Below are 15,392 nucleotides of genomic sequence, written 5' to 3' on the forward strand. Positions count from 1 at the left end.
CGAAGAGATATTGATGATAATTTCTTACAAGAGACCATAAACATACTTTCCAAATGGGGCGATATATGGTTACTTAAATTACATCGTTTATGTAAAAGTACATATTGTGTTTGGTTACAAAAATTGCTTACATTACGCTATTATCATCATTGAAAAGTTGGAACATCTTATTTTACTTAAAGATAGAAATATTGAAAATAATTAAACATGTTCCGAAAAAAATCCATGGCACTATACCTTATATAGAATGAAGTACAAATTGTGCTAGCATCAAAAGCAAAATTGATTATTTCATAATAATGGACTTTTTTCTTAATTAGACATACCCTAGAAACTTGATAATAAGCCGGCTTTGAAAATATTATTATCTTATTTTCAAGTTTTTAAGGTATATACATATATGTATACAGGATTAAACATAAGTTATTATTCAAATGATAAATATTGTTTATGCTCTGTCGGCGGTGGGACATCTTAATAATATCTTTAGAACGTTACAATTTACTTGATACATAACTAGTGATTACAGAAGTAATTGTCGTTTTTTTAGATATTTATTATGAATAAATATAAATAAGATCAGAATATGTACATGGATAAATAAAGTATATATATATGTAGTACATAAATAAACAAATGACCTTGAAAATTGCTAAAATTTAAACTTCGAGACGAGTCCTTTATGAAAAGAACTCTTTAAGAAACCTACATTTTAAGGATGCTCAACATCAAAATGTGTTGCAAAAATCCCATGGAGGCCGCCATTTTGTTACGAAAGGCCTCATAATTTGACATCATAATATCGCCTTGGATTTCCAGTCAATGAAATGCGCACCAAGTTATATTACACTACAACTCAGCTAGATATGTAAGAATATCACATTAATTTGATTTGATTTAAATATATTTTATTGCCAAATCAGCAATGGGATTGGATACAACTTATAAAAAGCCCGTGCCCAAAAATGAAAGCATTCAAATTACATAGAAAAGATGACATTTACAATATAAGAAATACATATATGTAAAGTTGTTTTGAGACACAGAGAGAGTGAGAGAGTGGGAAAGAGAGAGATAAGGGGGAGGGAGAGGGAGAGAGCTATTTTATAACCATTATGCTCCTAAAGGTGATAATTTCACCTCCTAATATACTTTTATTTTAAAATCTATCCCCTCCGATAAAGACGACAGAAGTTCTAAACCACTTTTCATGACTTTCAAATTATCAATGTTCATATCATCCTTTCCTTCGTTTGGCATTCTCCTGGTCACTCTAGGCTTCCCTTCAATATTCGTTTCTCTTTTGTCGTCGGTATCGGAGGGTTGTACAAAAATACATGTAATATCACATATGGATATCAGGCGGATTGTTTAATAAATGATAATAAGTTCTGTTGTATGACGCTTTTGTTTCAAAGCGAAAATTTCTCAAATTTGGAAACAGACGAAATGTTTCAAACTAACAAAATATTTCACATTTACAAAATTAAGGAACCCAGGCTATTTTGACCGTTTTATTGAGAAATCTATAATCATATCAATCAAAGTAACTTTTATTTTAAAATCTATCCCTCCGATAAAGGCGACAGAAGTTCTAAACCGCTTTTCATAACTTTTAACTTCTCAATGTTTATACATCCTTTCCTTCGTTTGGCTTTCTCCTGGTCACTCAAGGCTTCCTTTGAATATTCGTTTCTCTTATTTCGTCGGTATTGGAGGGTTGTACAAAATACATGTAATATCACATATGGATATCTGGCGGCTTGTTGGATAAATGATAATAAGTTCTGTTGTATATCGCTTTTGTTTCAAAAAGAAAAATTCTCAATATTGAAAACAGACGAAATCATTAAAACTAACAAAATATTTCACATATACAAAATTTTTGCGGATTGAAATTTTCGCGATTTTATCGGAAAAAAGAAAATAACATTTTAACGGTTTTAAATATTTGCGATATGGAGTTCTTGGTTCTATTCAATATTTGGTAAATTTTACGCCGTAAGCGATGTTTGATAAATGTTATGCCGGGAGCGTTAGCTATTTCTGAGTACTTGGTTTCGAATAGAAACTGGTCGTTATGAAAACTTAGATTTAAATTCTAGAACATGTTTTAATTGTCATGATCAAATAGAAGACGAGCTCCATGTTTTATTAAATTGTCCGTTATATCAGGATGATTGAAATGACATTTTCTGAAAGGCTTGTAGGATTAATTCTGATTTTCCAACACTTTGTGATACAGAAAAATTATGTTTTAATCTCTAAAATAGTGATATGTTTTGTTATAGTGCCAAAACCTGTAAACAAATGTTAGATAAACGCCGAAACGTATTTTACAATAACTGATTCGTATCATTTTTAAGGTTTTTATTCTCATATCTTTCATGTGTGTATATACATATTTTACAGTCTCTCATAATACTGTATAGACTAGCCTCTTAATTTTACAGACTTAAATAAAATTTCTGAATTTGAAATTTAACTTGGTCCTTTTCGATGTTTGATATTTGTAACGCCGGAAGCGATGTTTTGAAGAATGTTACGCCGGGAGCGTTAATCATTTCTGAGTACTCGGTTCTATTAAATGTTTGATTAATGTTCCGAGAGCGTTAGCTATTTTTGAGTACCTGGTTCTACACAATATCCAGGCACAAATTTAAATTTAAAAAAAAAATACTATAAAAATGTTAAAACGCACAATGGATACAATTCAAAATCTGTCCAGTAGGTAATAAGGTAATATGGTAGTTCGCCAGACAAAGTTGTGTCTTTAGACAGACAGACCGACGTACGGACGGAGGGATAACCTGATTCCAGTATAACCCCCCCCCCCCCCTTAACTTCGTTGCGGGGTACAATTAATTTTACGTAGTTATTCCGAATTTTCTTTTTCATATTTGTGTAAGGATTTTGGGCATTATTGTGTATTAAAGTACTCTTCATAAGACGTACACATAAATACAATCATTTTCTATATAAACAATAATGTTTTCGAAAACACCAAGTAATTTTGACGAAAAATACACACTAAAAAACACACGTGAATAACATTGTAAAACTATTTGTCCATTTCGTGTACATGTATCATGGTTCGGCAAAGTTATAAAGAAATATCACACATAAAATGGTATCTATTACGCATCACAGCCTACAACCCAAACTTAACGACAAAAGAAGTATTGAATATGTCTATACAATAGTATACATGTAATTTATCCTGCGACCAGCGTTGTAGTTGTCGGAATACATGTACACTTACCACCTATACTTTTTTCTGTATTCGACACATAAAGAAACACAGATGTGTTTTAGAATTACAGCACGTGCGCTGATTCTACTGACCTCCGTTCGAGGAGAATCGTTGTTTGACAGACGGACATATTTTCAACAGTGTTGATATCAGGCACATGATCAATCAGATATGTGTGTGCTGATTCATAAGAAATAATATCGGAATAAGGAAAATTGTCTGATACTGTCAATTGACCTATTAACACATTTTTCTCCCATACTTCACAGGAATATCCGTTGTTGCTACGGAAATATATCTCTATCTCACACAGGGGGGTGTAAGACAGCTCACACGCGCTAGGCAATAACGTGACGTCATCAATATATGCGGCGTTACCGCGGCGATCATTGTAGACGTCATCAATTTTGACGCATAACGACGTTCCTGCGATAATGGCTGGATGAAAAAGCTGGAAACCAAGTGGAATTTCATCATTTTTTCTACTAAGTATGGGAGAAAAAGAATCAAACATGGGTCTGTGAAGTGGACAGGGAGATCTCAACCCTCGTGAAAGATTTTGGCCGTCAATCCTCGACAAGCCTTGGGTTGTCCGGCCAAAATCTTTCACTCGGGTTGAGATATCCCTGTCCACTTCACAGACCCATGTTAGATTCTATTAATCAATTATGAACCCTTGTTGAGGATGGTGTTTTACCATTCTGTTGGATTGAGATATGAGCAAGGGCATCGAAAAAATAGTATTAAATATACGTGCACTGTATTAAAAAGTTTTGCAATCATCTTCAAAATCTGTCTATATATAGAAGCAAGTCACGGTAACTTCATTATTTAAAATGAAGATTTTTTTGTAACTTCTGGTAGTTTGGTAACTATGTTCTTATGCCTGTTGACAATTGGATGTCGAAGCCTTCGGACAACACTGACCGGTACAACTCGACTCAACGAACTCCAGGTCATCAGGACAATCACCAATACTAGCAACAACCCCGTGTCCACACGCGATGAACTTGCTGGCTTTGTACGGATGATCGTAGTTACAGCCTGGACTCTTAGCATTACAGAATGTTGCTATAAATACACACAGTATGCACATAAAGTAGACTAGAGCTGCTCTAGGTAATCTTCAATAATTCATATCTCTGAAACCTTATCATGACGCCATTGCATCCTGCCATTACAATGGCTACGTCAGTAAGAATGCAAATCGTTCAATCGTTAACAAAAATTTGTTTTATATATTATCAATTCAATTTTTCATGTTCAGTTTATTAAAGTTTAAAAAATGTGTGCACCAACTTTATAAAATATTTTCATTTTAGTATATATATCTATATTAATTTAAAAGACACCTTTAAAAATTTTATATTCTTTCATTCGAAATAAAATAATCAACTTACCCGACACCACAAGGATATCTTGTTGAATGCTGACATTTCTCTTCATACCTTCATCGTCAATGAAGCTGCTGTGAAGGTACAAAGTTGTACCATTGTCAGCCATGGACATCTGGGGAAAGGAAAACGTCTGGCTGAACATTTTCTCTCCAGTATGTACATCCTCTGTCAAGTTGGCAGATGGAATTGCATTTGTTCTGTTATGAATTGTGTAATTGTCTGGTCTGCAGCCCAACTGGATCCATAGATTTACAGTAGCTGGTCTGTTCTCTATGAAGTTATCTCCTGTTGAAGTAGCACCATACCGACCTGAGAGGAAATAAGTCCAAATAAAACTATTGTCACAGTTTTATTATGTTCATTATTCAATATAATTCAGTCTAGCTTGTAACAAGGATTTTCATTGGCTTACAATATCAGTACATAAATGAAAAATACAAAACAATGATGTTGCCGTTTGTAACGTCGCTTTTGATTGGCGGGTATTTTTAGTGTTATATCTCCATAACATAAAAATCCATTCGGATTCTTTCTGCAGTATTGTTGCCAAACGTATTTTAAGCGTTTTATAAGAAGCGAGTATGATCATAATTTTATGTAAGTGCATGATAATATTGAAAATGTTCCAGCCAAAATGCTATATATTCACAAGGAAGACCGAAATACCAAGGAACTGTCCTTATATGCATTGAAAAATCAGCTCCACAGAATTTGAATAGAATTAGTGTAAATATTGTTTCGGCAAAAATATTAAAATGAAATGATATTACTCTTTTTTGACTATCAACGTGGACTTAATCGGCAATTGATAATTAGTATCGTTTTGCCAGTGATAACGTACCGATAATATCGGCACGAGAATTAAACTGCTGCACTGTATCTTCTGTCGGGTTTCCAAGGATCATCATTTGGAAGTTCTTTCCATGGTCAGCGCAAGTGATTTGTTTTATTTCGAGCGTGACCGAGAGTTCGTTAAGAACGATACTTCCTCGAAAGTTTGTACCCATATCAGCAATTTCTATTGCTCTTTCCTTCGGGATATTTCCACTTAGAGTCGTCCGTCCAAAAAGATTCAAGAAATATGCTTTAGCAGCATCCGGTATGCATGAGCGGAAGTGAAGATTCAGTTGCTGTCCAACTGTTACGGCTATTTTCTTTGGGCATTGCGTGAATGCTGATAATCCTAAAACATATACAAACACATCTACATTAGCGATCTGACAATGGCATATACATTTACATACAGCGATTTTCTTCTTCCTCTTTTCATCATTATATTCAAGCTTTAATTGAATCACATCTCAATTACAATCCGGACCAAGTTGTTCAAAACATAAAAAAGAGAAATAAGGAAAATAAAAAGAAAGTTCACTAATCAAGTGATTAAGTTTATTGTGCATTGGCCAATCGGTTATACATAATTGGGTAATAGTTTTCTTACCAGTGACATTGATTTCTTTGTCTAAACTTTCGCCATTTGGTAATTGAACCAACCATGTGCCGTTGTCGGTACAGGTGACCGGTCTAAACTTAACTTGATAAGTAGCAACATGTTCTTTCACAGTAACGGATAGATATATTCTTCCATTTGGAGATATCTGATTTGAATGTAAAACCCTGTTTAGTTCTGTTTCGAGAGTTGGAAGTTCTTTTGGGTTTGGGAGCAGAACGTTCCATTGGATTGTTTCGTTTTGTCCTTTTTCTAAAGTATGCATGGTTTTAGTTGCATCTGAAAACAGAATAACTGTGCTGGTCAGATAAGATCGGTATTGTGTAATGTATCGTGATGTAATTGATGGTACCAATGGCATTGTTTGAATTGATAGTCATTTCATTTTCCGTATAAAATTCGAGCAGTCATTATATTAACAAAATGAATTGATCGATTGAACTTTACGCTATAATTTTATATCCTATATGTGCATAGTTTTCTTTTTAGTTTTTCTTTACTCATAATTTGATATATTACATGGTACACATATTCTATTTAAAATGCAAAATCTAACCAAACATATTTTTTATCTGTTGGCGAAAAAAAACCCTAACCCTCCAATTTCATCCCAATAAATAACATTCCTTACCTGTGACATTTACAGATCGCTGAGGAAGGGGGTCCGTTTTAACATTCTGTAGTGACTCTACCGTTGGTTTGCATTTCAGGTTGTCTGTACGTCGGAATATTTCCGCAGTCATGGAACAAGTACACGTGTACCCATAATTTGGCAGTACCTCACCTTCGGAATTAGTCCGCGAACAATTCATAGGTTTGTCATAGGTTCCGAAATCCGTGATATTTAGCTCCAGTTTCATCACAACTTCACCACATTGATGAAACCCACTACAGGTAAATTGCACATACTCTTTCTTGTCTGTAGCGTTCGTATATGGTGTTGTTACCAACATTATTGTATCGTTAAAATCTGAAAAGGAAATTAATTTGAAAGCAACGGTTCAATGTATGTGATTATCATTTCAAATCAAAATCACGAAGATTAAAATTATCGGATTGAAAAATTGAATGGCATTTTCTATGAATATAAATGATGGAGATATTAACTCGCGGAATTAAATTTCGCGAATTTCTCTGGATCACGAAATTCGCAATAGCAAATCGTAGGCGAAAGAACGTTGGTTTACAGCAGCAAAGCCATGATAAATTTAGATTTTCAGGTAATTGAAATCAAATGTGCGAAAACTTTACACGTCAGATTGATCAAGGTTAGTAAATGACATACCATACTACAGAATGAAAAGGATCGTCGAGTTATATGTGGTAATTAATACTTTTACCAACTGATCAAAGTTTCACTTTTGTGATCACGGTGGCCGAGTGGTTAAGAAGTCCCGATGTGACTATTCAATAAACGTATTGTTGGAGAAAATGGCCCAATACACCTCTAGGGCGCAATTCCGAATCTCATGCGGGTTAGTTGCTAGGCACTGACCGGTGGACAATGTTTTATTTGTCGGATACTTCTTCACTATGTAACCTGATACGTCTATAAATGACACTGGGTGTTAATTGACTAATTAACCAAACTTTTTGTAACAATACCTGTGACATGAAGCGACAGTTTATGTTCCCTTTGAGTGACGTTGTCCTTCAGCAGTCTGACCGAATGCTCCCCTTCTTCGATACATTCATAAGGGTGTTTGTGAACGTACACTTTGTTTTTCTCTACTCTGATGTTAAAGCCTTGGATTGTAACATCGGTGTCATTCTTTAAATTGTAAACGATTCGACCGTCACCAGTTTCCAAATGACTATGTGGTACCATAACTTCTATTCTGGTATTTTCTTGAAGGGGACAGACAAGTTCGTTGTGAAGGAATATACATGTCTCTGTTCAGAATGGAAACAAAGTTTTACAGATACTCAATGATTTAACGTAAATGAAATAATTAGATGATACGTTTATTTGTGTAAAAGCAAGTTCTGAAAAATTTCCCTGTAAATTACCTTCTACTGCTGCATAACTGCTAAAAATGATGGCAACAGCTCCAGATGCAGCTATCACGATTAAGATGGCAAAACAGACGATTCTCTGAAATCAAATCATAATACAGTTTTTGTAAGATTTCTTCCATTTATCAATTTCTTTCAAATAGATGTTTGCAGTAATACGGTTATTCTTTCTTTTTTTAAACGAAGATTGTTTTCTCATTTTATATAAAACGCACGCCGGTTATTTTTTTCGCAATTAAACCTGTCATTCGTTTCCCTTTATATTCAATTTTTGATAATCGTTCCGAATTTCAAAATTGAATTATTGTGAATTACAACGTTATAACCATGAATTCGTTGTAAGCTTGTTCATTTTAAATCTGTGTAAGTGTGCACGAAAACCCATGACATATCCTCTAGACATTTCAAGACAATAAAGCAGCATGTTATGGCATGGTTCGAAAAATACGTTTATTTGCATGATAAAGTTTATCATTTTTTCCACATAAAAAAACCATGTAATACCCTCTATTTATAATGAACGAATAGATAAAACTAATTGAACCTTAACAACTGAACTAGATAACAAATCAGCATATAAATGTAGTCTATGTTAAAATCATATAATATTTATCCTCATATATACAGCATGTATATATTTGTAGAAGATGGATTTATCTATTCTGTTTGAAACGTTAAAACATTTTCTTGAAGTCATGAAATGTTAAAGTAAATGTAATTTTATGGTAAGGCTTAATATGATATACATGTACCATCTATCTGCAATGTCTTACTATCTCGTATTGTGTTTTCGGCAAATTGTATACTTGATTTAATTGTATATCATGTGGTTATATTTATATCGTATTTTTATTGAGTGATTGGCTAATCATTATATAATATATCAAGTACATGTATAACTTGTAGTTTGTAATTCACTGTACACACCTACCTGTATTAGATCTCTTCCTTTCAATTTGCCCTACAATATGTAAAACGACATTCCTTTAGAAAAGTATACACAAAGGTATGAAAAGCATCATTACGTTTGTAAATACATGTACAGCTGCATAGTATTAGCTTTATTATCAATAATCACGACAATGGATCATTGGTACAGCTCAAAGTATCTTAGGCGAATCATTGTCTTGGACCATACCAAGTAAAATGACATTTTATATTAATATGGCTTTATTTGTGTCTTGATAAAGGGCAGGTCGCCACGGAAATTCAACAACAGTTTGTCCACACTGTGGGAATTAATTCTTTGTCCCATATTTTATATTAATATAGATATCATGTGATTGTGTGGTGGATATCTTATGATTTAATCTTTTGTCTTACTTTAAATTTATGGTTTTATAGAGATTTAGAAAAGAAGGAAAATACTCACAAAACAATTTGTATCGGGAGAATCTTCTGAATTGTCATCCACATATGATTGCAGCATGTCGGTCTAAACAAAAATAAAATGAGACTGTTTACTACATTTCAGCGCTGAAATGATGATATTTAATTATAAATTCACATATAAGTCTACGTCAAATAAAATGTTGAAACACATTTTAAATTTTTCCAATTGATTTTTTAAAACAAATTTTCTAAGACGAATGGATCCGAAAAATAAAAATCATAGGTAGTTACCACACTACGTCCTTGATATTGAAACGTCGGATTGTCGATCCCACGTTGTAGGCTCGGTGACGCATTCTGCATCTAAATAATATAAATTTAAATAACTACACAACTAATTAAATAGTGAAGTGAAACTTTGCTGACATGATCATAACGACTTACAGCTTGTATCAGCAAACAGAAATACAACTATGATTTATAGAAAGTATAAATGTTCATAAGAATATCAGATTACGATGTGGATATTGTTCGAATCATTTCTTATTGTCATAGAACACGCTCTTAGAGCATCCTTTTTACATATACTCATGGTACATTTCATGAACAAATTAAAAACGGTTCAGAAGAACAAACCTTGAAAAAAATGCGGGACATTATACCAAATCAAGACTGATTTATAGTCATGAAATTGACGAGTAAAATAAACTATAAAGGCCGTCCAATTGTTTTTAAATCCTGTGCTAATTGGACTATACAATGTCAGTTTTGTTATTTTTGTTGCTTTGAAATACGATCAAACCTTTCTATAAAACCACCCAAGGGGATACAAATTGTCTCTTTAACCAACTTGTACTGATGTTAACCACGTGATCTTACAAAGTGGTCTTATTACGCTGGTGTTCGTTCTTTATTTAAGCATTGAACGTCTTCCAGTTGGCATTCATAGCCAATAGAACATTAACTGAACAGAGGCAAATTCAACATGAAGCGCTAGCCGTCTTTCAGTTTGCATTCATACCCAATATGAATGCCAACTGGACAGAGGCAAATTCCATGAAGCGCGCTATTTTGCTATAAATACCAACAGAAAGACGTTCAATGTTTATATGTATTTACACATGGTTACAATTTTATGATGAAATCCAAAGGGATATTACATATATAATGGAATAATCATTCGCTATCGTCAAGGATGGAACAGACATTTGAACAGCCGTTTTTTTGTGATCGCTGGCACGACAATTGTGACGTCACAACGATAATGACGTCATGATCAGCGGTTGAAATTTATAGACTCTATGAATGCCAACTGCGCTTGGAAAGGTTGAACTGAATATGCATGGTTTTATCACTGGTGAAAACATGTAGAGTGTAAATCAGGAAACTAAATATAGAAATATCTATTTAGAAATAAAGAATATAGATTTTTTAAATAATTGATTACTGAAACTAATATCAAGAGATCTTACAATTGTAATGACAATCTCGCATTCATAATGTATATACGCCTATACAATACAATTATCCGTGTAACAGTTGAATTTGCATTCAAGCTCTCTCACGATATCACACAAAAACTTGTATCTCGCAAAAACTAATGATTTTCAGTATTAAACAGAGTGATAAAACAAACAAAAAATACATTTACCAGGCGGTGTGTGTCAGGATAGTTTACTGGATGTTCTGCTCCAAGATCATTAAATGATGTCACCGACCCGCCCTAATTACACAATCAAATCATCAAGCAAAACTATATTTTAAGGATAAGTTTTCATTTCAACTGATAGGTAATGTACTAAATGTCAAATAAAAAAAATAGATGAATTAATGGATAGAACCTCAATCAGCGTTTTTGTATGTACAAGAGTCTGCATAGAAACTCGGAAAACATATTGAATGGTATCCCTTCAAGTTGAATAGACTCAATATAGTTACTGTAAATCAAGTATTCTCGGCGACCAGTTTTGCGTTATCATATACCCATCTACATTTTAGTGCTTAACAGGTAAAACATTTTATTGCACTTAAATTTGAATCTTTTACTCATCACTATACATTTGCGAATTGTATCGCCCGCGCAAAATGCGAAAATAAATCACACGCGAAAGTAAGTTTAATTACAGTATTCATATACTTACTTACCGATACAACAAAGGATGTTGTATTTTCCATCTAAATAATAAAATGCAAGTATCAGTGTATATTTAATGAAGGAAATCATCGAACACCAAAGTAAAATTACGTCTTATATTTACATATAAATTAAAACCATATATTAAGATCAATTGTTTAAAGATATGATCAAATTAAAGATGACATTGTAAGTATTATCGTGTACAATTGAGACTGGAAAAAGTATCATTTGTAAAAATTTGTATTTGTAAAAATTTATTTGACTTTTTGCGTTATCTACCTGGACACGCTTGTCGTCGCCTATGTAATGAATATGATAGACATAACGATTGCTTATTTTGCATAAATATTGAAACATATTCTTTATTAATACAAACTTATTGTGAAACATTTTATTTTGTGTATACAATATTCATACACATATTCGCGAATCGGAAATCTCGCGATCTCACACTGAAATCGTGCATTAATAAAATCATTTTATACAAAGATTTGCGAAATATTTGACAGGAGCTAGAGCTCCTTGGCGTAATTATGCATAATATTGCATCTCGCGGAAAATACAATAATTTACAATCACTAAAAATATAATTACCGATGAAATTTCGTGCTCGGGTGGATGATCGTGTCCCTCCTGAATAAATAAATAAAAGCCAATTTGTTTTATCAAAATTAATAGTTTCGCTGACTTATTGTCCCTGAAAATAATCTAAGCTCATCGCGTGTACTAAAAGCAAATGCATGATTGTAGACATATTTGCAATGAGAGAAAATATGAAAATAAACTTCCTATATTTTAGAAATATCATTACAGTATATTCACATATGCCTCTATATAGTCAATTAGAGGGGAGTTGCATTCATACATGTATTAGCGTAATCGCAATGACGTATGAATACAAACGCAGTGCAGGTTCGGACTACTTCTAGTTCTCGCTTCGATAAGATTTTGCGTCATAAGTTGAGTCTTGACGGATTTCAAAATAACAATAAAGAGTTTTAATTAAATATATGTATTTGACATCAAAACAAAAGATGTGTTCAAGCATTGTAACGGTAATAAACAACCAAATGAATCGCTGGTCGAGGCTACAACCGAGGGGCTTTCCTCGGGAATGTTCGGGGAAATTCCATACAGTAGTTACGTCAGTATGTGTGAACGGTCACTCATCTCACCTAAATATACAAAACATCTGATTGTCGGAGAACAATTCTGGGATCGTCTAAGGGAACAATAGGTTAACAGGTCATGTACAGGTTTCCAGAAGATAAAAAACATTACAGGTAATACCCTACCCGAAACAGTATCATCAGCTTTACTCCCGTCTTTGCATTCAAAATAGGCCTACACACACCATGCAAACACTTGTCTATCCTCCGTACAATAAAATAAAAGTCATGACTATAAAGAATTTAGTCTATATCGCTTTCGTAGACCGACACATACATAACAAACATTCAGCAGCTCAATTGTCATACCATCAATAGGCCTATATCACAGTTACTTTCCTTCGTTGAAAATCAAATATGGCGGCTCGCTCCACTTCGGACCGCATCACTACCCTGACAACGATACATACCGGTAGTTTTTCCGCCTCGCTTATTTCAATTTTTATTCGAAATGGACATTAATGATATATTATCAAATTGAAAAAAAAACATATTTTTTAAATAATTTAAAGGTGTCATTGTTACATTTGAAATCAAACTGCAGCTATTACATTCAACAATCGGAACTATATCTTCGGTCATTCTGACTACTGTAGTTACCCAACTTAGCAACCATCACCATTTTAAATTTGACGTAAAAGTAGCCTTATTTATGTAAATATAAAGATTGAACAGTGTTTTAATTGCGTTAAAGGTGGTATGAACGCAATGGGATACAGACATATTCTACATGTAGCGCTAACGCGCTACATTGAATATGTCTGTATCCCATTGCGTTCATACCACCTTTAACGCAATCAAAACACTGATCAATCTCTATATAACTTGTCTCAACCTGATGTCATAAGAATCAACATTTTGGCAGGTATGTATTTCCGGATTAAATATGATTTAATTGCTATAATTAAGACGGAAAGAACCATAGAAATAGGTCGGAATTAACAGGGATCCGGATTGAACAAGTGTCGGTATTTACAGTGTATACTTTTTACTATTCCAAGACTACAATTAGCATGACTGTCGTAAAAAACAAATTTACCGGAATCGTCGAGACTTGTCTACGCCAAAGTTGATTCGGTCTTAAACGTATCATCTGAAACAAAAAATGTTACTATACTAAACGCCAAAAAAACCTATACACTTTTAAAATTTGTATATTTTTGTTGAATGAATTGTATACTCGAAAACAGAAAATAAAGTCGAGAAAAAAGGATTCTGCGTACTTACTCGCTGTTCCTTTCCAGAAAGTGGCCACTGATTGGACGTCTAAATAGCAAAATGAGATAATAGTTACTTAAAGTATGTGTTTAATAAAGTACACTTTAAAGTTCTATGATTTAGCCAAACTATAAGAATGAAATTACGTTATTTTTAATAAAAGTGATAGTCTGTATAAGTGGTACTTTCTGCTTAGAACAGCATAAAGAGTGTGACGACTGGTATTCCCTGTATAATGTGACCGCGTGGGAGTGTGCCCTATATTATAATACTATCTCACTGAGGCATATCGACAAAGATACCGAAAGGCACACCCCGACTATAAGAAGAAGCCATATCGCCAGGGACACTTAGCAAAATAATGTTTTAGCTACCATTGTCAGCTTGACGTGTTCATTAACCGTGAAGCTACATATATTTAAATAAATTACATCAGCATGATTCTGGCGGGTAGGTATTGATTGTCACGTCATCTATTTGTAAGCGTAACGTCATATGTTTAAGAGAAATCGACGTGACTTTCTCTCACAAAATGAAGAACTCAAAATTAAAACCTACCTACAAGGGAGATAACTCGGTAATATGCAAAGACGGAATAGACTAATTACGAGTCTATAAAAGTACAATAATGTTAGAATAAAAATCATTATTATAATAATTTCGTCATGTTCCTCAAACGTACTGATTTGAAATAACATTAATTATATTTTCTTTCAACATGAGCAATCGCAATAACCGCTTTTGAACAGTATACACATATTTATAGCCTGTCTGATATTTATACTATTGCACAACATTTGCCTTTGATAAATGTACGTCAATGTTCCTGGTTTTTTGAGCAGGTGGTTTCGTGACAGAAGCATGTTTTCTAGCAATACTATATTATCTAAATCGTTTATACCCAGTTGAGAGTCAGTTTTGTTGGTGAAGTGGTAAACATGGGTGATAAAGAATTACGAATACCTACCTCTTCACTTGACGTATTTTCCTTCATCACATGCAATCTCAACAACCTATCTAGACCAGTTGACGCCTTTCTATTGTTTGAAATATTCTGATATTTAAACCTCTTCTCGATATGTTGGTCATTACATAATATCTGTTTTAATAAATGGACGTCAACGGCACTTCTTTTTGCTTGAACAGGTGCAGTTATGTTGGTTTGGTAAATAGCTTCACAAATCAGTAAAACACATCAGAAAAGAACAAAATCACTTTTTTGAAAAGATCACCCTTTTACTTTCAAAAAGGAAATGCCATGTAACAAGAAGACAGCAATATTATGTGACAATGTACCTGTTGTGAGCTGGCACTATCTGTTGAGCTGGAAGGCGATATAGTCTATAAAACAGCAAGAAAAGTTATATAAAAATCACAAAATCGCTAAATTAAGCGATTTAAAGCAATATTTATCAGTATT

The 15,392-nt window shown here is 33.5% G+C and overlaps 1 protein-coding gene across 1 annotated transcript in view; it reads right to left on the minus strand.

The window, feature by feature from the left end:
- Positions 1-1,498: 1,498 nt before the first annotated feature.
- LOC138307499 (uncharacterized) overlaps positions 1,499-15,392 on the minus strand; it is a 42,206-nt gene continuing 28,312 nt past the window's right edge. The window contains exons 17-32 of the mRNA XM_069248281.1: positions 15,269-15,313; positions 13,982-14,020; positions 13,794-13,847; positions 12,180-12,218; positions 11,594-11,623; positions 11,100-11,171; positions 9,740-9,811; positions 9,489-9,551; positions 9,048-9,077; positions 8,111-8,195; positions 7,706-7,993; positions 6,732-7,070; positions 6,092-6,379; positions 5,492-5,833; positions 4,654-4,959; positions 1,499-4,324 (exon numbers count right to left, since the gene is read on the minus strand). Of these exons, the coding sequence (XP_069104382.1) occupies positions 4,134-4,324; positions 4,654-4,959; positions 5,492-5,833; positions 6,092-6,379; positions 6,732-7,070; positions 7,706-7,993; positions 8,111-8,195; positions 9,048-9,077; positions 9,489-9,551; positions 9,740-9,811; positions 11,100-11,171; positions 11,594-11,623; positions 12,180-12,218; positions 13,794-13,847; positions 13,982-14,020; positions 15,269-15,313 (2,283 nt within the window). The 3' untranslated portion in view covers positions 1,499-4,133. The remainder of the gene's footprint in view (positions 4,325-4,653; positions 4,960-5,491; positions 5,834-6,091; positions 6,380-6,731; positions 7,071-7,705; positions 7,994-8,110; positions 8,196-9,047; positions 9,078-9,488; positions 9,552-9,739; positions 9,812-11,099; positions 11,172-11,593; positions 11,624-12,179; positions 12,219-13,793; positions 13,848-13,981; positions 14,021-15,268; positions 15,314-15,392) is intronic.

Source organism: Argopecten irradians, chromosome 14 (assembly GCF_041381155.1).
Source record: "Argopecten irradians isolate NY chromosome 14, Ai_NY, whole genome shotgun sequence".
In the NCBI taxonomy this organism is placed as follows: Eukaryota; Metazoa; Mollusca; class Bivalvia; order Pectinida; family Pectinidae; genus Argopecten; species Argopecten irradians.